General features: G+C 42.7%; 1 protein-coding gene across 9 annotated transcripts in view; it reads right to left on the bottom strand.

The window, feature by feature from the left end:
* The window catches only part of cacna2d1 (calcium voltage-gated channel auxiliary subunit alpha2delta 1), a 515,041-nt gene that overhangs the window by 197,354 nt on the left and 292,975 nt on the right, over positions 1 to 24,712 (bottom strand). For all 9 annotated transcript variants that reach the window (XM_033039801.1, XM_033039800.1, XM_033039804.1 and 6 more), the window contains one exon: positions 5,632 to 5,701. In XM_033039801.1, the coding sequence (XP_032895692.1) occupies positions 5,632 to 5,701 (70 nt within the window). The remainder of the gene's footprint in view (positions 1 to 5,631; positions 5,702 to 24,712) is intronic.

Below are 24,712 nucleotides of genomic sequence, written 5' to 3'. Positions count from 1 at the left end.
AAGATGACATTAGTTTACAGTGAGCAAACCATGGTAGGAAAATGTAGACTCCCTTGGAATAAAGCCTAGAGATAACAAGGGTATGGAAGAGAGTATTAATAGCAGATGAATTGAGGCTTGGCAGTGCAGTCCAGTCACAGTGTCAGTGCAGATATGTTGACCAAAACTCATCTCGAGTTAACAAAAGCACTAAGGCTGCAAGCAACCTATCGGAGAAAGTACAGATTAAATGGGGAGGGAGTGGAGTTTGTAACAGTTCTAAAGAAAATAACTGTAGTCTTCCCAATATTTTGCTGGAAAAATGTTCTTCTCTTCCAGAATTCAATGTTGATCCAGCAGTCTGGGGAATCAGAGGCAGTCGAGTGGTCGAGAGGAGCAGTGGTGGGGGGTGGGACTGGGAGTTGCTAATGTACACTTGAAACTGAGTCAGTGTTATCAGATGATGGGCATCAGGTGCAAAATAAGAGGAAGCCAGGCCAAGACCGTGGGAACACAGTAAGAACACTGCAGAAGACTTTTCCTATGACTGAGTGGGTTCAGAATTGAACCAGGTGACTATGATTTTGTGCAACCAGGCAAAAGCTGAGTGCTGGTGCAGGATGACACAAGCAACAACAACAAAAGCAGCAGACAGTTGGAAGAACACCATGGATAGACTTTATGTCCATCACTCAGTTTGTTCGATGTGAAGTACCTGCACCTCTTGTCAATGCTTTCTTATACTTTCAGCAAAATCTGTCAGTTTCTGAATCATATCAACAAATACCATTCTGTGAAGGGTGTCAAAAATCCAATTCATTCTTTCAAGAAATAGAAATATAATTTGGACAATCTCAAAGGACAATTCTAACAATGTAACACATTACATTCCTTTAGAATTACCTTCGAAACAAGAAAATCTTTTAGTGGCAAATATATCTGAGAGATACTAGCAACACTTTTGCCACATTTCAGTGCACAGAAATGATAATTAACTGGTGAAACCATGTCTAACTTCCGAGACCATCCCTTTTTGAAACGATCGTAGCTGCCATTCAGAAATGTGCAGGATATGAGTGCTCAGCAATACATATAGCTGTTCTGATGTATTTATAATTGCTGCTCATTAATGGTACTAAAATCAATTTCAAATGAGTGCATATGCATTTGCACTTGAATGGTAAGGTGCATGTCCACAAAGTACTTGTGCCAAAAGCAGTGCATAGCATCACCTATAATTTATCTAAGTACCAAACCCTATGGCATTCACCTGTCTAAAGTGTAGGCAGTTTTATTTTCTGCTTGCAGTCATTAAGAAGCCCAACACTGACAAACTCCTTCAATTGAATCTGAACTTCATCCGCTAACAGTCATTTTTAATGATTGGTTCTATAACTTAATTATTGTTGGAGAGAAAGAATGGGTGACATTTCGGGTCGAGACCCTTCTTCAGACTTCTTGAGTCTTCTTGAGTCTGAAGAAGGGTCTCGACCCGAAATGTCACCCATTCCTTCCATTTGGAAGAGTGGGCTGAAAGATTGCAGATGGAGTTTAATGTTGATAAGTGTGAGGTGCTACATCTTGGCAGGACAAATCAAAATAGGATGTACATGGTAAATGGTAGCGAAATGAGGAATGCAGTTGAACAGGGGGATCTAGGAATAACTGTGCATAGTTCCCTGAAGGTGGAATTTCATGTAGATAGGGTGGTAAAGAAAGCTTTTGGTGTGCTGGCCTTTATAAATCAGAGCATTGAGTATAGAAGTTGGGATGTAATGTTAAAATTGTACAGGGCATTGGCGAGGCCAATTCTGGAATATGGCGTACAATTTTGCTCGCCAAATTATAGGAAAGATGTCAACAAAATAGAGAGAGTACAGAGGAGATTGACTAGAATGTTGCCTGGGTTTTAGCACCTAAGTTACAGAGAAAGGTTGAACAAGTTAGGTCTTTATTCGTTGGAGCGCTGAAGGTTAAGGAGGGACTTGATAGAGGTCTTTAAAATGATGAGAGGAATAGACAGAGTTGACGTGGATAAGCTTTTTCCATTGAGAGTAGGGAAGATTCAAACAAGAGGACATGATTTGAGAATTAAGGGACAGAAGTTTAGGGGTAACATGAGGGGGAACTTCTTTACTCAGAGAGTGGTAGCTGTGTGGAATGAGCTTCCAGTGGAAGTGGTGGAGGCAGGTTCGATTTTATCATTTAAAAATACATTGGATAGGTATATGGACGGGAAAGGGATGGAGGGTTATGGTCTGAGTGCAGGTAGATGGGACTAGGTGAGAGTAAGTGTTCGGCACGGACTAGAAGGGCCAAGATGGCCTGTTTCCGTGCTGTAATTGTTATATGGTTATATGGTTATATATCACCCATTCCTTCTCTCCGGAGATGCTGCCTGTCCCGCTGAGTTACTCCAGCACTTTGTGTCCATCTTCGGTTTAAGCCAGCATCTGCAGTTCCTTCCTCCATACTTAATTATTGTTCCTTTATTTGCAGCTTCTCTCTTAACCAGCTTTGAATATTATTCAGAATATACAGGAATAGCACAAGAAAATAATAACATACTTCAGATCAAATTCAAAAGGATATGTGTTTATAATTTAAATTGTGCCCCTGATGAATGGAGCACTTTTGAGCACCATTTAAACTGTTTGAGGTAAGTTCACTCACCTCCCACATTGTTATTTCCTACCAACTTTTTTTTCAGTCCTGATCATGTCCAAATATATGATTTGCCTTTGAGAATTGATGCTGAAATTTCATCCACATTTCATTTGTTTATCTATTAAAATTTAGAATAAAGTGCTTGCAAAAGCTAAGACAGTAAATATAAACTATCTACATTCTGTGATCAGAGAATAACAGTGCCTGAAATTTCCAGGTCTCATTCTAGGAGACACCTAGACATTGAAACACGGTTGACAGCCCTAAATACGAATGAGGACCCAGTGGAACTTTCGCCCCAATCAGATCAATTTTACTTGACATTTTAACATTGTTATTTTTCTCTGTATAGTGGCTCTTTCTCTCTGCCTAGCTCTGCCTGTTTATTATGAGAGTTGTGAAGGAAAATAATTTTGCTACACTCCTATCGATTGTGTGTATGAGATTGTCAAGTAGTAGCATATGTGTACTTGTAACAAACATGATAATCAAATATCTTCGGAAAAAATTCAAATAAATTGCATCTTTCCCTCCGATAATGTTGTTACTTGAAGAGCAATATTGCTCGTGTGAGCCCAGGTCAAGCCTTTGCAATCTTCCCAAGATGTCAGCTCTTTAAGATGAAACTGTCAGCCAATGCTTTTCCACAAAGAGAGATCTCAACCCTTCAGAACACATTCCAAGATAAACCAACGCAGGATTTCAAAGGCAGCTTCCCACTTCTCATATGTCGTGCTACATTCTGCTGTTTATCATTTCCATCTTGTGCAGTGCCCGAGATGTATGCGTTTAACTTAGTATCACAGTTAATGGCAATGAAGAGCTATCACCAATCAGCTTCATTGCCTCGAATGCGCATTCCATCGTACGGCCAGAAAATTCCAATTTCTAAAACCGTTGGAGCAGGGATAATACAGATATAGATGGTTTAAAAACAGATGTTTAATCAAATAACTCAAAACTGCATTTGAGCACTGGAATTAAATGTGATATTCCTTCACCGCAGCTATTCTAATGTGTTCCAACATGCTGTGCAATTAAAATGACTAGGTCAGCCCTTTCTGCTCCCAATTCTTTGGCAATTTGCATAAGATTTATATGCTTCGTGGAAATGCAGAATAAAAAAAGAATCCATTGAGCACCTCGAAGACCACAGAACATGATAGTGTGGTGCAGAGACGAGAGACTCAGGAGGCCTGAGTGCACCATTCATTATATTTGATTGGCATTCCCAACATACTGAGCTGCAAGCAATGTATTAATTAATGGATGATGCCCAGACATTTCTCCAATTCCACCCACGTAAACCTCAAATTAACTGGCAGAACAGCATGCAGGACATTCCCCTGACCAACTGTACCTTCATTATCCCCTTTATCAATTTTCAATGTTATTCTTCTCCCCCACGTGACTGAAATATGTATTTTCTTCCCTGCTCATCCTCCATTTCCTCCTTCCTTTAGTTAACCTAGTCAGGATTCAATTTTTCTTTCCATCGTCTTCAGAGGAAGTAGTCAATTGCTCCACAAGCCCGTTTAATTCTTGCTTCCAGTGCATCAGTGCAGTTACCTGTGACCTCCCCCGGGGCAAGTTCACCGACTGATCATGTAAGTTAGTATATTTAGTTAGATAGTTAAATAATACTTTGGCTTTGGTCTTGGCTTTCTTAGTTGAGCGCTTATCCTGAAGTTATAGCACGTACTTTGTGTTTTAATTGCAAAGGATAGTCAATCACAACACCATGGATTTGTAGATGTCCCATCAACCCTTCAATCAACCAACTATCTTGAATGGAGGAGTCCACAAACTGAAATTGATGAAACATTAATGAGTTGCGGAGCATTAATTTCTTTGAAGTCCAAGTTATTCTCATTATTTACAAGATTTTCATTACAGTAAGGCCACAATAAATGATGTTGAACCAGTTGTCCACGAGGGGGGGAGGTGAAAGCCCAAAGTAACCATTGCTCATCGAGGCTCAGACTTTGGTTGCTGGTTGTTGCCAAGTGATGGGAAAGGCCCCTCTGTTCATTAACTGCCCCACCTCACAGCTGGGGAAAATGACATAATGTACACCCAAGTAAATGCAATATGTGGACTGGCATTGTCCGAAGGGTAAGGGGGAAGGGTGGTGATATTTTTACATTTTAAGCATATTTTACAATTCTGCGGAGGACATACACATTTCCATCATCCACGGAGTATTAATGGCCCAAAGTGTCAGATAAAGGAGAGTGAGGGCATACATCTTTATCAGCCAATAAGTTCAGGTGAGGAACAGACACAAGAATTAAAGGTAATATCAGAAATAGCTTTGTAAAAGCAGCATCTTGTTGTTTGCCTCAACATAGAATATTCATTGAATGGTGCAAGTTTGCTTTTATGCCTTCAGTTTTAATTCCTGGAGAAGTTTAAAATAAAATCTTTTACATTCCTGCCACACAGTTATTCTCCTTTGTTACGGGACACAAAGGGATGCTGCTCACCGCCAGCTCAACAGAGATGATATAATTAAGTGAATTGAACCAAAGCCCCCTATGCTATATGGCTGGGTACTATATCACGTTATATTGACATCTTGACCCAGAATGAAAGTGCACTGTGAATCAATCAATGTCTTGTAACAATTAAAGGCTTAAATAAAATCCGCACAATTGATTTGAGTACATTTTTATACTGTTTTCACTTCCCTGAAATAGAGTTGCAGTAAACTAAATAAAAGCACAGCAGAGCTACTGAACTCAACTATGCACTTAGTAACTCTTCCTGTGTCTGCACACATTAGTTAAGCTGCTTCCTGCTGTGTTGGCTCAGCAAATCCTCAAAGCAACTCGCACCACTGCCATGCATCGGCGCTCAGAACGGTCTCGTAAAACCCACAACAAATGCTAGTTTTATTCTTTTTTATTCCCTCAATGTTCCCTTCATTGTAAATAAACATGAAGTATTGAGGAGAGACAAGAATGTGTGTAAATTTCTACTCACCATGGTCTTCTCCGGACATCGTACAGATCAATCCTGTTGGCAGACTTTGTTAGATCCACCCAGGGCGATGCTGAAAAGTAAACAGAAGATTGAGCCTGGGGAAAGCACTGATTAAATCGATATCAACAAACCCAAAGAATTCAACGAAGAACCCGACTTTGTACTGGCTGAACCTTGATGAAACAAGGGATTTATGCTCCTTTGTGTGCAATCCATTATCGTGGTTAGTGCTGCTGATGATAAATTGAAGGATGTGGAAAGGATGTTTCCAGTAGTGGGAGAGTCTAGAACCAGAGGGCACTGCCTCGGAATAAAAGGACTTACCTTTAGAATGTAGACGAGGAGGAATTTCATCAGCCAGAGGGTGGTGAAACTGTGGAATTCATTGCACAGAGAGGCTGTGGAGGCCAAGACCTTGGGTATTTTTAAAGTGGGGATTGACAGGTTTTTGATTAGTAAGGCCGTCAAAGGTTACTCGGAGAAAGCAGGAAAAAGGGGTTGAGAGGGAAAAATAGGTCAGCCACGCTAGAATGGCAGGTTAGACTTGATGGGCCGAATTTTGCTCCTATGCCTCATGGTCTTACGATCTAACTGGGTTATAATTGTAGTTAACGAACTGCTAGTTCGCTTATGTTACTTTGTCACTAGTTGCTTGTTCAGATGGTTATTTAATGATTGGTAACCAATACAAAGAATTACAGAATTAGCCCTGATTAGGATCGGAAGGTGCTCTGGATAGTTTTTTTCACTCACTTAATAACATATTGCTAGCATTCACAGCATTTATTGTATTTCTCTAATTGTTTTCTATTTTGACAGCTGATATCTGGAATGTACTGGAAATGAGGGTGGGATGTTCAAAGACAATTATTATGTGTAGTAGACATTTAGACAGACACTTAAATAGGCAAAATATAGATGGATGCCATCCTAACGTGGACAAGTGACATTGACGTAGATGGGCAAAAAGGTTGGTTTGTTTTTGAATTACATGCAGGCCATTTCTTTCCCTGAAGTTCATGAGTGAACCAGATGGGTTTTTACAACATTTTCATGGACAAAGTTAATGTTAAATTTAATGTTAAAATGTTTAATGTTAAAAAATGTTAAATAGATTAAACTTAAATTTCCCAGCTAGATTTGAAGTCACATATTTGGATCAATGCTTCAGAAGACTGACTGCTGGCCCAGTAACTTCAGTCACTGAACAACTGCATTGTTAAGACCCTGTCCCACTTAGGAAACCTAAACGGAAACCTCTGCAGACTTTGCGCCCCACCCAAGGTGTCCGTGCGGTTCCCGGAGGTTGCAGGTGGTTGCCGGAGGTTGCAGGTAGTGGAAGCAGGTAGGGAGACTGACAAAAACCTCCGGGAACCACACGGAAACCTTGGGTGGGGCGCAAAGTCTCCAGACGTTTCCGTTCAGGTTTCCTAAGTGGGACAGGGGTATTATTCTATAATATCCGACAATATTACAATATTGCAAATTTACATTTTAACTACTTCCATTAATAAGGTGCTGCTGACACTTGAAGACAAATCTTTCATTAATGCAATTCACAATTTTATACGTATGCCATAGTTCATCACTTTTGTTCCTAAAATGATTTATCACAGTGAGCAACTTGTCAGAACTATTACAACCCCCTACATCATTGTATCAAAGTGGTATAATGGATACAAATAGTACAGAGAAAGTCAATTTAAATCAATTGACCATGGTTGTTTCTTGGTTAAGTTATCAAGTTAGGAGGCTATGGGCCAGGTGGTGCTGAAAGATGGATTAATGTGGATGGGTACCCACTGGTTGGCATGGACATGATGGGCAGAATGCCCCATCTCCATGTTCATGGACTCTATGAGCCACTGCCCTGCTTTATCCAAATATCTGTAAATAGTTTGCTTTCAATTCCACAGACACTGTTGTATTCCTGAAGAGTATCAGTTCAGCTGTCTGAATCTCAGTTCCCGGGATCCCTGATCATGTCTGATACTAATGGCGAGTTCTCACGGTGCGACCTGAAGCAAGATGTCACCCGAGTGAAGTGGTCGTGGTCCAGCACGAGTTCCGCACGATAAAGTGTTCCCACGATAAAGAGTTCCCACGGTACTCGGCAATTCTGTCATTTGTGCGACTGACTTGTCCGTCTCCCGATCTTTCCCGTTAATCGTGAATGAACATCGTGGACTGTAGTGTAGTTAATCACGTGGCACAAATGATGTCACTTTTTTTTCACACGCTATATAAATATCCTCCGTTCGTAGAATTGTCTCATTTGCAGACATGCCTATACAAAGTTGGTTCGAGTACAGGCTGGTTGTTATTTTCATTGACGCGCTGTATGCATTAGCGCAACATGTGCATCGAAAACGCTTGCGTGAAGGCAGAAGGGTGAGATTAATTAAAAAGATAATATAGAGGAAGTCTCACTGGGTTAAGCCCATGTTTCAACGGAGACCTCATGGATAACATTAAATTGTTCTCCTGTACATAAACTAATATATTGTTATAGTTACTCACATGAGCACCGGGGATACTCAGCAGCCTTCGTCTCCAGCAGGTTGCGCTTTCTCTCCCTATTTCTATAATCCTCTCTGGATTTGTCATAGAGAATCTCATTGAATTGGTACCACTCCACCAGTTCACCCTCTTGTTCCCTGTTGAAGTTATATGGCTTTACCTTCTGCCATCTAACCTTTATGTTCTCGTCTGCTGAGAATATTGTGGAGGCAACAGCTACTGGGGAGGCAATCTCAAATCCACCTTGATCACCCTCTCCCTGCTCCAAGGAGCCCACAGGCAGTGGTATCTCTGGCATCTCCTCTTGCCTCTCCACCTGTCTCTCTTGCTGAGTTTCCTCCTCATTTACCTGCATGGCTAAAAACTTTCCGACTTTCTTTGACCCCTTTCTTTGCGATTTTCTGAGAGGCATCTCTGCAAGTCTTACTGTGAAAAAGATTCTCAAACAATGACAATTAGGTGGGACGTCCTCGATGGACACATGGTCCATTGGCGATATTGAGACCACCTCTTTTACTCACCTTATGTCCCTTCTGTCCAGCTTCCGGGTTTACCGTTCGCAGGAGTTCCCACGGTATTCGCAAGTGTCATTACGGATATCGCACGGATATCGCACTGGCATCTGCGTCCATACAATGTTGCAACGCTGCTCAAGACACTCTTGGAGAAATTCAAAAATGTTTGAATTTTCTCCCGACCTTACCAAGTCACACGACTACCTGCCGTTAGCGCCACGGAGGTCCTCGGTGGTCCACGAATGCCGTACTGCTATCGCAGAAGGTTCCCACGATGTTAAATCTTGTTAGGTCTTGCTTCAGGTCGCACAATGAGAAAGCCCTTTCAGTACACTTCTGAGATTAAGAACCAAGGAAGACAAAGTCAACCACCAAGCAGTACAAAGCTGACTGGGCAGAAATGTAAACGAACCACAAAGACAGTAGTGTCCTACTGTAAATACATTGCTTTTTGTTTCTATTTATTCATTCCCAGTTTGTGAGCATTACTGGCAATCCTATTGTTCATTGTCCATCCGTAACTACCGTTGAACCGAGGAGCTAGTTAAGAGATTATTGTCAAGATTATAGTCTGCAAGATCGGCTAGTCTGGAATCAATGCAGGCAAGGCTGGGTAAGAGGATGGACAGGAGGGAAGCAGATGAGTTTTCATGACAATTCAGCTGTTCCATTGCCACTATTACTGATGGTATTAGCGTTTTACTAAAAATGACCTGGATTTGTTTAATTATGTGAATTTAAATTCTCCAGCTACAACTGTCTGTTTTGAACCCATTGCTCTGGATCATTGGATTGGAGCTCTGCCTGCTGGCCTAGAAACGTAACCATTCCACAACTACGTAGACTGTGCAAGCACTAGTGGATCAAGTCATATTGCCCTGATGGTACAATGATGTTCAAGCACTAATTCACCTACACTGGGGAAAAGTTGAAGGTGAGAGGCATATAGAATCACAATATGGAAATGCGCCCTTCAGCAGAACTAGTCCATGTCGATCAAGATGCCCATCTAAGCTAGTCCCATTTACTCGCGTTTGGCCTATATCCCTCTAAACCTTCCATATCCATGTACCTATCCAAGTGTATTTTAAATGCCGTTATAGTACCTGCTTCAACTACCTCCTCTAGAGGCTTGTTCCATATACCCATTACAGGGCTCGAAATTAACGGTTGCCCGGGTGCCATTGGCCACTCAAAGCGCCGCCGGGCAACTAAACACCGTCATTTTGCCCGGCTTGGCAGCCAGATACTGGTTTGTACCGAAGATAGACACAAAAAACTGGAGTAACTCCGCGGGTCAAGCAGCATCTCAGGAGAAAAGGAACGCGACGTTTTGTGTCGGCGGTGACGGTTGTATTGCGTGAGAAAGATACTAGGTGTGGGGTGACGAAGGGTCGGCGCGAATGACGGCCCCAAACAGCGGCCGCGATAGCGGCTCCATCTCCTCCTCCTTCCGCACCCGCCAGCCCTGATAGCGGCCGCTGCTTGCAAATCCGCTAACGGCGCTTTAAAAAAAACCCTCCCGCACGCCGAGGCCAGGAGGAGGGAGGGAGGGGGAGGCCTCGGCGTGCGGGAGGGTTTGGTTTGAAAGCAGTTATCGCCGTTAGCGGGTTTGCAAGCAGCGGCCGCTATCAGGGAGGAGGAGGAGATGGAGCCGCTGTCGCGGCCGCTGTGCGGGGCCCGTCATTCGCTCCGATACTTCTGAAGCAGCTGCACCATAGATACTATAGCTATAGGATCTTTGAGCTGCACCGCTCGGCCCCACACCTTGCTGTGGCTGGCGGAGGAGGGAGGCGGTGGCGAGGAAATCCCAACGGCCAAGGCAGCGGGGCGATGTTGTCCTAGGAGCGCTGACCTTCCCTCCTCCACACCTCACCCTCCTTCTCTCTCTCTCTCTCTCTCTCTCTCTCTCTTGTACGCCCCCTCCACCCCTTATCCTGGGACCCCTCCTCTCCATCCCGCACTGATCCCCATTCCCGCCTCTATTCAGTCCTCACTGACATCCCCGTGCTCCCCTCCCCCCCAATCTATTCATCCTGCGCTGATCACCCTATCCACCTCGCATTAATTCTCCTGCTGCCGCCCCCGCCCCCCCAAACCCATCCATCCTACACTGGTTCCCCAATTCACCATGTTCTTACCCCTTTCCCATCCATCCTGCATCTCCTCCATCCATCCTGTACTAATCCCCATCCATCCTGTACTAATCCACACATTCATCCCATACTGACCCACCCTCCATTTACCCTGCACCTTCCCCCATTCATCCTGTAGTGATTCCCCATTCATCCTGCACAGACCCTCTGATCCACACTGTACTGACCCCGCCCCCCCCCCATTCATCCTGCACTGATCTCCACCCCCATCCATCCTGTACTGATCCTCCCATTCAAGAAGAATGGGGGGGAACAGTCTGAAGAAGGGCCTCGACCCGAAACGTTGCCTATTTCCTTCGCTCCATAGATGCCGCCTCACCCACTGAGTTTCTCCAGCACTTTTGTCTACCCCCATCCATCCCGTACTGATCCCCCCCATTCAACACCACTGACATCCCCGTGCTCTCCCCTCACAATTTTACCTACTTCAACCAACACGTACTAATTCACCTGCCTCAATCCATCCATCATTCTGCACCGACTGCCTTCTAACCCCCCCCCCCCCCCCCCCCCCCCGCCATCTATCCACCCCGCACTGATTCACACACACCCCCCTCCCTGACCCTATTGTCCTGGAAATATCTTCAGAGCGAATATTGACTATGTTTGATAACGGAATTCAATCAAATGTGTTTTAATTCCCAATGTTATTATTTGTTTTAATCCATGAAGATGGATTAATTAAATTGTGAACACGTGAAACATTAAAACCGCAGTGTTCGATTGTCACTGCTACCGTTGACACGTTATTACAGAATTCATTTTAACGGCCAATCAATGCTCTTAATATGGAGTATCAGTACTGTAGTTATTTAATGAGCAACATTCACAACTATACGTACGCATATATGTTACCATGCTCCCGGATTTATTGGCACAGGTTGATCATACGCTGAATAATCCAACCACATTTTTGTTTGGAAGTGGAAAGAACTAATACAATACAATACAATACAATACAATACAATTCAATTTATTGTCATTTGGACCCCTTGAGGTCCAAACGAAATGCCGTTTCTGCAGCCATACATTACAAACAAATAGACCCAAGACACAACATAATTTACATAAACATCCATCACATCGCTGTGATGGAAGGCCAAAAAAACTTATCTCTCCACTGCACTCTCCCCCCCGATGTCAGAGTCAAAGTCAAAGCCCCCGGCGGGCGATGGCGAATTGTCCCGTGGCCATTAAAGCCACGCCGGGTGATGCAAGGTCGCACACTGGGTCTTGGTGTTAGAGCCCCCGGCGTGCGCTCGCAAACTCCCGCGGCCATTCCAAGCCGCGCGGGGCGGTGATGTAGGCCCCGCTCCAGGAGCTCTTCAACCCCGCAACTCGGGCGGGAGAAGTCGCCGTTGCGGGAGCCCTGAAAAGCGGACTCCCTCCAGGGACCCGCGGGCTCCCGGTGCCGCCCGCCAAACCCGCAGTTGCTGCCACCGAATCTCCGGGGGTCGGGTCGCAGCAGCGTCCACCACAGCTCCACCCGCTCTGGACTCGGCCAGCTCCGCGACGGTGAGGTGAGTAGTTGGCACCACAGCTCCCGGTCTTCCTGTTGGAGGCCGCTCCTCGTTGCAGCCCCAACGACAACGGAGACCCGACAAAGAAAAGGTCGGGTCTCCCGTGCAGGGAGAGATTTAAAAGTTACCCCCAACCCCCCCACACCACCCCCACCCCCCCACACACATACCCCAACAAAAAATAACAAAAACTACATAAAAACATAGACATAAAATAATAAAATAATAAAAAACGCAGACGGACTGCAGAGGCCGCTGCTGACGAGAGTCGCGCCGCCCACCGAAATTGCATTCATTACAATGTGTAAAAAGAGTTGAGATACTGTCTTATAATTTTGCTGCATGTCATTGTGGGATATATCATGTCTTGATTGGTGAATGTTTAGTTTGTGACTTTATTTGAAGCAGAAATAATATGTGAATGCTTCATTGAGTATAATTCCGACTGGTAACAACGCGCTTCGTCTGAGCACATTATCGCACGCGTCATGCAAGCCATCTTAAATGACCACCTAAACTGTCATTTGGCAACCTACAAAGCCAAGATTGCCCGGCTGGCAACAGGGGAAAAAAGTTAAGCGAGAGCCCTGCCATTACCCTTTGAGTGAAACCGTTTCCCCTCAAGTTTCTGTTAAATCTTTCCCCTATAACCATAAACCTATATCCTCTGGTTCATGATCCCCCCTGCCCTGTGTAAAATACTTTGTGCATTCACCCTGTCAATTCCCCTCATGATTTTATACACCTTTGTATGATCATCCCTTAGGCTCCTGCACTCCAAGGAATAAAGCCTTAGCCTGCTCAATCTTTCCCTATAGATCAGATCCTCAAGACCTGGCAACATCATCGTAAATCTTCACCATGCTCTTTTACCAGATTAATGCCATCCTTCCTATAGCAGGGTGAACAAAATTAAACACAATACTCCAAACAATAGGTAAAGTTAGAATGAGATGTGGTGAAAGCAAAGCAAGACTTCTTCTCATAATTGGCCCAGGACAAGGATCAAGTTTCATAGGCTGAGTGGTTATAAAAGGCAAAGCAAGATCAGAGAGAGGTCAAAAGCATCAAGAAATTAGCTGGATCACTTATATTGGTCAAGTTCACGGACATATTTTGTGCCGAACTTGGCAGTATTCCAAATTCATCTTAAGCAGACTGCTACTCCTTTGATCTTCGCAGTACAGTATGTACCTTACAGCATGTAGGTAAAGGAGGTGAAAGATGAGGAAGTGCACAGGTTGCAGGTATCAGGGAACCTGAGAAAGGTAATCTAAAACACCCACATTTGGATTGATGATTTGATTGCTAATCTAGACGAAAGATCCCTCACAGCCCTTGAATGCCACATGAGTACCAGGGGAATGAATAGGGTGAACGTTCAAATACATACTCAATGAAGAATATTTACCAGTGCTCCTCTCAGCTACTGACCAGAGGCAAACAAACTTTGACTTACGACATGTTTATGCAGATCCATTCACCGGAGAAATGGGCATCATGGTAGATGGACATCCAAAGGAGGTAGAAACAGTTTCTGTAGCAACTGCACATCTCTGCTGTCAATTTAAAATTACTAGTTTACCAGCCCCTGTCTCACCCATTGTAATCATTTCTTTATCTCTCATCTACGGATCTTGGTTCTTGGTTTCTTGGTCCTCCAAAATATTCCAAATGGAATTTAAACTGGAGGTGGTGAAGGGAGGGCTTAAGCCAGAAAGGGTTATTGGGAAGAAAGAGCTACTTTAAATTTAGTTGCATCTGGATGGGTAACTATAGTTGGGTGGAGATTATTCCATGCTTTAATTGTGCGGGGGAAGAACGAATTGCTGTATACATCTGTCTTTGTAGCTGGGATCACAAATTGGGTTGAATGCCCTCGTCTGCTCCTAATTAGTTTGGGTTTGGTGTAGGTCTTGTAATCTATGTCGAGCTGACCATTTAACATTTTGTAAAAACAGGTCAATCTCAATCCTGATAAAGGGTCTCGACCAGAAACGTCAGCCTCCACAGATGCTGAAGTTCCTCTGGAGATTTACAAAGATGTTGTTGGAGAATTACAGAAAGACTGCTCGACTGCTGGGTTGCTTTGTTCAGAAGGTCACTGGATGTGCACCGAGATGGATGAAATGAGATCCCAGACTGGATGGACAGCAGAGACCATTTTCGATAGCAGAGAATTCAGTAACAAGGCACGCAGCTGCAGATGGAGTTAAGGGAAAGACTTTTGTGCTGAAGGTTCCTGGAGTTCACTGCTTGAAAGGTCCTGGAGGCTGAAACTCTCACCACAATTAAAAGATACCAAGGTGACCATATGAAGAACCATAATGTACAAGACTCCAGAACAACAAGCCATGAAGTAATATAAGCAAATCATATGCACAAGGAACTGTATATACTTGTTGACAAAACAAAACACAAAAGTGCTGGAGTAACTCCGCAGGTCATGCAGCACCTCTGGAGAACATAGGTAGGTGATGTTTTGGGTCAGGCCCCTTCTTCAGAAGGTATAATAAAACTAGGCCATATTGGCCAACATGGGCATGATGGGACAAATGGTTGTTTTTGTACTGGATGATTCTACAATTCAATTTCAGTTTTTCCACTCATTCGGTATTTTTCCAGATATAAGAAAATATAGTTGTAGTAAATCAATTGACAACCCATCTGTGTAAACATTTCACTTGCTACCATTCTGATTTTGCATTCTGATAGCAGAGCACTGTGAGATGTCATTGCTTTTCATTTGAAGACCGAGTGGGTCTATGGAAATTGAACTTTAACTGAATCCTTAACTGATGGATCCAGAGTGACAAGCACTCGCTATCTCTGAGTCATCAAACAAGTTCGGCAAAATGTAAATCATGTTCAGTAAAACACCGTCAGAGGCAGGAAATTGTAAGCATGATATAAGCTTCAGGGAAACAGATCTGACATTTTATCTCCATGGAATAAGTTTCGATCTTTGTGTCTAGTGCCCACTCAATTTTTTTAAAGAATAATAGCCTTGCAATTCCATTCAATTTTTGGCACTTTTCCAGTTTTAAATCAAGGCAAATTATTTCACTGGCCAGCAACAGCAGGATAGATTAGAGGGCTCGTCTAGGGAGGCTATTTGGGTGGAACTGAGAAATGGGAAAGGGGTAGCAACACTTATAGGGGTGTATTATAGACCGCCAAATGGGGAGCGAGAATTGGAAGAGCAAATATGTAAGGAGATTGCAGATATTAGTAGTAAGCACAAGGTAGTGATTGTGGGAGATTTCAATTTTCCACACATAGACTGGGAAACACATTCTGTAAATGGGCTGGATGGGTTGGAGTTTGTAAAATGTGTGCAGGATAGTTTTTTGCAACAATACATAGAAGTACCTACTAGAGAAGGGGCGGTACTGGACCTCCTGTTAGGAAATGAGATGGGTCAGGTGGCAGAGGTATGCGTTGGGGAACAGTTCGGGTCCAGTGATCACAATACCATTAGTTTCAATATAATTATGGAGAGGGACAAAACTGGACCTAGGGTTGAGATTTTTGATTGGAGAAAGGCTAACTTTGAGGAGATGTGAAAGGATTTAAAAGGAGTAAATTGGGACAGTTTGTTTTATGGGAAAGTTGTGGAAGAGAAATGGAGTACATTTAAAGGTGAAATTTTAAGAGTACAGAATCTTTATGTCCCTGTTCAGTTGAAAGGAAATCGTAAAAATTGTAAAGAGCCATGGTTTTCAAGGGAAATTGGACACTTGGTTCGGAAAAAGAGGGAGATCTACAATAGTTATAGGCAGCATGGAGTAAATGAGGTGCTTGAGGAGTATAAAGAATGTAAAAAGAATCTTAAGAAAGAAATTAGAAAAGCTAAAAGAAGATATGAGGTTGCTTTGGCAAGTAAGGTAAAAGTAAATCCAAAGGGTTTCTACCGCTATATTAATAGCAAAAGGATAACGAGGGATAAAATTGGTCCATTAGAAAGTCAGAGTGGCCAACTATCTGCAGAGCCAAAAGAGATGGGGGAGATATTGAACAGTTTCTTTTCTTCGGTATTCACCAAGGAGAAGGATATTGAATTATGTGAGGTAAGGGAAACAAGTAGAGTAGCTATGGAAACTATGAGGATCAAAGAAGAGGAAGTACTGACACTTTTGAGAAATATAAAAGTGGATAAGTCTCCAGGTCCGGACAGGATATTCCCTAGGACATTGAGGGAAGTTAGTGTAGAAATAGCAGGGGCTATGGCAGAAATATTTCAAATGTCATTAGAAACGGGAATAGTGCCGGAGGATTGGCGTACTGCGCATGTTGTTCCATTGTTTAAAAAGGGGTCTAAGAGTAAACCTAGCAATTATAGACCTGTTAGTTTGACGTCAGTGGTGGGCAAATTAATGGAAAGAATACTTAGAGATAATATATATAAGCATCTGGATAAACAGGGTCTGATTAGGAACAGTCAACATGGATTTGTGCCTGGAAGGTCATGTTTAACTAATCTTCATGAATTTTTTGAAGATGTTACTCGGGAAATTGATGAGGGTAAAGCAGTGGATGTTGTGTATATGGACTTCAGTAAGGCCTTTGACAAGGTTCCTCATGGAAGGTTGGTTAAGAAGGTTCAATTGTTGGGTATTAATGGTGGAGTAGCAAGATGGATTCAACAGTGGCTGAATGGGAGATGCCAGAGAGTAATGGTGGATGGTTGTTTGTCAGGTTGGAGGCCAGTGACGAGTGGGGTGCCACAGGGATCTGTGTTGGGTCCACTGTTGTTTGTCATGTACATCAATGATCTGGACGATGGTGTGGTAAATTGGATTAGTAAGTATGCAGATGATACTAAGATAGGTGGGGTTGCGGGTAATGAAGTAGATTTTCAAAGTCTACAGAGAGATTTATGCCAGTTGGAAGAGTGGGCTGAAAGATGGCAGATGGAGTTTAATGCTGATAAGTGTGAGGTGCTACATCTTGGCAGGACAAATCAAAATAGGACGTACATGGTAAATGGTAGGGAATTGAAGAATGTAGGTGAACAGAGGGATCTGGGAATAACTGTGCACAGTTCCCTGAAAGTGGAATCTCATGTAGATAGGGTGGTAAAGAAAGCTTTTGGTGTGCTGGCCTTTATAAATCAGAGCATTGAGTATAGAAGTTGGGATGTAATGTTAAAATTGTACAAGGCATTGGTGAGGCCAATTCTGGAGTATGGTGTACAATTTTGGTCGCCTAATTATAGGAAGGATGTCAACAAAATAGAGAGAGTACAGAGGAGATTTACTAGAATGTTGCCTGGGTTTCAGCAACTAAGTTACAGAGAAAGGTTGAACAAGTTAGGGCTTTATTCTTTGGAGCGCAGAAGGTTAAGGGGGGACTTGATAGAGGTTTTTAAAATGATGAGAGGGATAGACAGAGTTGACGTGGAAAAGCTTTTCCCACTGAGAGTAGGGAAGATTCAAACAAGGGGACATGACTTGAGAATTAAGGGACTGAAGTTTAGGGGTAACATGAGGGGGAACTTCTTTACTCAGAGAGTGGTAGCTGTGTGGAATGAGCTTCCAGTGAAGGTGGTGGAGGCAGGTTCGTTTTTATCATTTAAAAATAAATTGGATAGTTATATGGATGGGAAAGGAATGGAGGGTTATGGTCTGAGCGCAGGTATATGGGACTAGGGGAGATTATGTGTTCGGCACGGACTAGAAGGGTCGAGATGGCCTGTTTCCGTGCTGTAATTGTTATATGGTTATATGGTTAACAGAAGTAATATCTGACAGATTTCTGATTCAAAAATTGATTCTCTTGATGTCCCCTGTGGTCCAAACTTTGCCACCGCATTTTTCAAATGAGGCCGAGTGAAGCTGCAATCTCAGGGTCCTGGGTTTTCTTCAAGGTGCAACAACGCTAAGAAAGATGAAGAAATATGGGACAGAAATCTACCGGCATCAGCTGAGGTATGGAGCATCTGACCCGGAAAGGAACCGGATCTGGAAGTTTACGTGACACCTACAATAGAGAATTGTTGGCCCAGTTTCTTTCTCCTCATATTTAACCTTGAAAACAACCAGGTTACCAAGGACCCACCTTCCACAATCGGGGCTACTCCAGACCAGTATGCCAATGTCTGTGGACATCCTTGTGAGGGACACTATCACGCAGGAGCAAGCAAGCAAGGATGGAAGAAAAGAGAAGCGGGCAAGACCGAAGTTGAGGGCACTGCACAACATATTGCCACCTGAGCATGTTGAGAAAATACAAGGCTTCGATCTTCAATCTTCAAGGAGAGAGGAATGTCTGGATCACTCCAGTGCCTAGACTCCAAATCTCTCACTTGAAGTAATCATGGATGTGGTTTTGGTTGAGTCAGAATAGGTCTTCATTTCTCGCTCAGCTCCTTTCATCGGATTTTGGACAAAGCACCACTTGGTCACTGCAACCACGACAAAAATACCACTTGAGGAGTTGCAGAAGAAACCAGAGAATGTTCGGGTTGGAGATAATTAGTTACAGCAAGAGGGCAAATGGGCTACGTTTGTTTTCTTACGAAATGAGGGAGGATTTAATGGATTTATTTAAACAAAGAGAACCACATAGCAGGCGAATCAGTAGCTGAGGACAAAAATTTGAGTTAATTTGAATCAGAATCAGATGGAAGTTAAGTCAGATTTTCTTCACTCAAGAAGCAATGGGAGTCTGCCCAGAAGAGTAGTGGAGATAGAAACACTCATCATATTAAAAACGTGACTTGGATGAGCACTTAAAAACCTGTAACCTCTTTATTTCCTTTGCAGAGAGTCCTTTGAAGTCACGGTTGGTTTGTTTCCACTCCAGTTCTGTGGGCTCCAAGGATGGTGGGACCAACATCGATTCAGTCACACGTGGGAGGGGATGAGCCTGATGGAGAGGCAGGTGGTGCATTCCTTCCACTGTTTCTGATGGGTTTCTTTAGTTTAGTTTATTTTAGTTTAGTTTAGTTTAGTGCAGAAATAGGCCCTTCAGCCCACTGGGTCCGCACCTCCCGGCGATCCTCACACACCATCACTATCCAACACACACCAGGAACTATTTATAATTGTATCAAACAAATTAACCCATAGGTTTTTGGAGTGTGGAAGGAAACCGGAGATCCTGGCGAAAATCTACAAAGGTCACAGGGAGAACATACAAACTCCGTACAGTCAGCACTGGTAATCAGGATCGAACCCGGGACTCTGGCGCTGTAAGGCAGCAACTCTACCGCTGCGCCACCGTGCCACCCATATAGTCCTGTTCCTTCACCATTTTGGGCAGTATTAACAGGAAGATACTGAGAATCGTGGATTCAGTATTCTCAATATTGTCAGGCATCCACACCATTGATAGGGAGAACAACCTTGAATTCTTTCCTTTGTGCACTTGGTAATTTCTTGCTCTAACAATATTGGGAGCAGAGAGTCAGTGTTGTCAAGTTCAAGTGAGTTTATTGTCATGTGTCCCTGATAGGCCAATGAAATTCTTGCTTTGCTTCAGCACAACAGAACCTAGTAGGCATTGACTACAAAACAGATCAGTGTGGCCATATATCATTAGATAAATATATACACACATGAATAAATAAACTGATAAAGTGCAAATAACAGATAATGGGCTATTAATGGTCAGAGTTTTGTCTGAGCCAAGTTTAATAGCCTGATGGCTGTGGGGAAGTAGCTATTCCTGAACCCGGTCGTTGCAGTCTTCAGGCTCCTGTACCTTCTACCTGAAGGTAGCGGGGAGATGAGTTTGTGGCCAGGATGGTGTGGGTCCTTGATGATATTGCCAGCCTTTTTGAGGCAGCGACTGCGTGCTTTCATTTATTATGCGAGGGATGGACAAAGATCACAAGCTTTCCAGGAAACTCTGGAAATGGTGGAAAATTGTAGCAGATTGTAGATAGTCTACAATATTTTACTGCTTACTGGAATTTGGTTTAACTTTTGTACAAGAGGTAAGTAGGTTTAATTTAGAGTTACAGTATGTCCACTACAGAGTCCACACCAACCATTGATCACCCGTTCACACTAGTTGTATGTTATCCCACTTTCTCATCACCCCCCTACACATGAGGGGCAATGTACAGAAACCAATTAACCTACAAACCCCACATGTCTTTGGGATGTGGGGGAAACCAGAGTACCCAGAGGAAACCCACGCAATCACAGGGAGAACGTGTAAACTCCACACAGACAGCACCCGAGATCAGGATCGAACCTGGGTTTCTGTCGGTGTAGAGGCAGCAGCTCTACTGCTGCACCACTGTACCGCCCTCATTTTTTAAACTTCCCCAAATAACAAATGGGCCAATTGTTGCTAATTCTGAGATACAAGCCAAAACCTTCCCATTTTACAGTGCCTGTGTTTGTGTGGGTTGTTTTGCCAACTGGCACATCAGTTTGGTCACCTTGAGGGTTAGACCACCAGACGAGGATGAGTCTGAATACTGGGGGGAATAAAGAGGCAGATACCTCCAGATAGGGCTGGGCAATGAGATCTGGGATCACAAGCTAAAAATGACACTAGCCTGTTTTACCTTGTGCAGGCTGCACAGAAAAATCATGCTGTGGTCCCATTGACATGAATTTCATGGTCCGACAGGAAAAGCACATTGCTCAAAAACGAGGTCCATAGTCATGGTCTTGTACCAGCTCAAACCAGTCAAGGATAATTAAAAAAAAGAGCAACAAATTTTCAACGATTTGGGAATCCAGCCAAAATAGAAGTGATGGAGAGGCAACAGCTTGTCCTTATGTTCATTCTTCAGATTAGCATGCAGTTAAGACAATGAAATGCTTCCTTTGAAGCTCTAGCCTGTCATGACAATATTTGAGAGAACCTGAAAAATAGATCACTAGTTGTTCAACATTGTGGAACAGATCTAAATAACATCAATGGACAGGGGTAGGAATCAACACAGACAATGCGCAAGACTCTCCGATGATGTCGTATGTCAAGAAAGATATGTGCGTTTGATATTCTTCATATCACTGTAACAAATAGGATTTTTTAGAGTATATATTCAATATTTTTTTGTATCATTATGTCAAAACAATTAATCACTGCACCATCCTAGACTGGGCACTGTGTGAAAGCATTAATACAGAATCTTATTCTGTGGGGTCCCTTGAGAGAGAATGACATATACATGATAGAATTCTTCATTAAGATGGAGAGTGAGTGAGCCGATTGCGAAACGAGGGTCCTGAATCTAAATATAGGACACAATGAAGGTACGAAGCACATGCTGACCATGATGGATTGAGGAACGCTATTTAAAGGGTTAACTGTGGATGGGCAATGGCAAGCATTTGGAAAGCACATTGATGAATTGCAACAATTATTCATTCCTGTCTGGAACAATAATAGAACAGGAAAGGTGGCTCGATCATAGATTTCAAAAGCAATTAGGTATAGATTCAGATCCGAGGGAGAGAAACATATAAAGAGCAGAAAGAGAGGTATGCCTGCAGACTGTGAGCAGTTTAGAATGTTACAAATGAGGGGAAAAGGGGCTTGATTGGGTAGGGGAAGGAGAACACTGCAAACCTTACTTTAAAAGCTTCTATTGTTATACCAAGCATAATTGATTAGTGAAGACAAATGAAAATCCCTTACAGTTAGAATAATGGGGAGCAAATAATTGCAGATCAATTAAAGAAGGGTTTCGACCTGAAATGTCACCTGTCAGATGCTGCCTGACCTGCTGAGTTATTCTAGCCTTTTGTGTCTATCTTTGGTTTAAACCAGCATCTGCAGTTTGTTCCTACACAAATTCCTATTTTGGTTGGCTTGATAAAGAGTAAACCAGAGCACTCGGAGAAAGCCCACGTGGTCACAGGGAGAATGTACAAACTCTGTACAGCCAGCACCCGTCGTCAGGATAAAACCGGTTCTCTGGAGCTGTAAGGCAGAAACTCTCATGCTGTGCAACTGTTGTTGACCCAATCAAAATACTGCTGTGTGTAGGACTGACAATGAGTGTCAGGGAGACAGGAAGGCACAGCATGTTCTGCTTCACACTAAAGTCTCAGGTCTTCAGTCATGTTGGGATCCACATTTCACCAAATCACCTCCTGACCAGTTGACATGAGCATGACTGTTTTCCAGGTGACCCTTTCCCCTTCACTACCTGAAGCTACCTGAAGAGTTGGCCTGAAGCCCACAGTGACTCCAGCTCCAACATCTTCGAGGCCCACCTGTGGTACTCAAGCCCGGGTGATTATTGATTTGGTGTTCAATGCATTTATTGTTTGAAGAACATTCTGCCCAAATGTGGCTTTTGGTTTCATGGAGTATTATTCATATTCCTCTACACAAGTCAGCATTGTTCAGTGGTTTCAGCTACTGAAACTTCCATGGTCATTCATGCAACTGGCACCCAAAATATTCTCTTCTATCTCTTCTGTCTTATTAACATTGTCTGCTACAGTTATGAACTTTATATTCATGTAAAGTTTATTATCACAAGCTGCAGGGCTGCGTCCTTTGTTAACCACTGGCCACAATGAAATATTATATTTATACCACATCTACATTTCATGGTTTTGTGCTGCATCAATAGTAAAAAAACATTCATCTTTGGGTGGTGAATATATTTGAATTCATTATTAGATTAGTATGTAGCAGCGCTGTTCTTGTTACGGATATGATCATCTGTAACAAGAGCAGGAGATCCGTCCAATGGCAGCAATACAAACACAAACAATGCTACAGCACTTTGTCCCAGCAGAAATATCAATAGCTCTTCAAACTATTGATATGTAGCTGTAGCAAAATACAGAATCCCAAAAAGATTCAGTAGTAGAGTCTGAAGGGTCTCGACCCGAAATTTCACCCATTTCTTCTATTCAGGGATGCTGCCTGTCACGCTGAGTTACTCCAGCATTTTGTGTTTATCTTCGCTTTTCAAGTCCACCTGTTTTAATAAAATGGTGTAAATAGATTTCTCCATTAAACTAGTATGGTTCATTTCCTATTTCTCGTTCATTATTTTGTGCCTGAAATCACTGAATATGTGTATATATTTTTGTGATTTTTTGTGTGTTAATGGACCTGTGAAGCTGTAGCAAGTAAGAATTGCATTGTTCTGTTGCTGGTACATATGACAATTAAATACTCTTGACTCTTGAATGCTGAGGTGTAATGCTGAGGTCTCGTGTACCAAGGTACAGGGAAAAGCTTTGTTTTGCATGCCATCCAAACAGATCAGGTTTACTATACATAAATACATTCAAGTCAAACTCAAGTACAATAGATAGAGCACAGGGGAAGATACAGAGTCCAGAAGAAAATTCTCAGCATTACAGCGCATCAGTTCCATGGACTGCCATTTCTGAGTTGCTCAAAATGGGATGATGAAGAGCATTCAGAGTGATTTGCACATGGTTTGACTTCTTAAGGGCCTGTCCCACTTTTTTCGCGATTTTTTCGGCGGCTTGCCGGCACCCGTCATAGTCGCAGCAGGTGGCTGAAAATGTTCAACGTGTTGAAAATCCAGCGGCGACCAGAAAAAGGTACTACTCTTTGGGCGACTACTCACGACTATACAGGAGTCACCCCATGACAGGTCACCAAAAAAATTGCGTAAGTGGGACAGCCCCTTTAGCCCTCCAGTTCGTAACTTTCCAGAAAGCAAAAAACAACTACCACTGATTTTTGTTGCAAATCCTAAGCCAATCAAAGCAGCTTGTCAATCTGGCAGCTAAGCAATGGCTTTCATCTAGATAGAACGCCAATATGTGAGGCCTTGACTCATGTTCGCCTCGCACAAACAATCGGAAACCAACAGGATCCACTGGGGCATGGAGCTACCAACTGATTGTCTCATTACACTGGACATAGAATTTACAAACAACTCCAGATTACTCGTCAGTAAACCACTAGCAATGGTTCGCAGATAATAATCTTATTTTTTTTAAATGATTAAAGTCTTGGAATATGGGGGGCAGGAGAATATGCTGCACAAACTAAAATGATGGGAACAAAAGGCCAGGTAGTGAATCTCACGTGCTGATTAAATCTACTCACAGAATTCACATAAAGGGCCTGAACTTTGTAAACTGTTTTTTGGACATCCTTATTCTCATGTCACCAATAACATTCATTTATTTCCCTTTTTATTTAATATTTTTATTTTTTTTAATTAAAAGTGTATGTACCAATGGTAATAAACAACAAACTGGTTACAGAGTTCTTACATGGCTTCAATCTTTTAAGTTTTTTTTAAAGGAAAGAAATAGAGAAAAAAAAGAAATAATATAAACTAATAAAATGGAGAAAGAAAAAAAATGAAAAAAAGGCAAGAAGGAAAAGAGATTACAAATATAAAGATTGTGGAGATAAATCTAGGAGATGCTGAGTATAGTTGTTCATCCAACCC

Source organism: Amblyraja radiata, chromosome 21 (assembly GCF_010909765.2).
Source record: "Amblyraja radiata isolate CabotCenter1 chromosome 21, sAmbRad1.1.pri, whole genome shotgun sequence".
NCBI lineage: Eukaryota > Metazoa > Chordata > Chondrichthyes > Rajiformes > Rajidae > Amblyraja > Amblyraja radiata.
The sequence above is the reverse complement of the archived record's forward strand: the minus strand, read 5'-3'. Positions and strand labels throughout refer to the sequence as shown.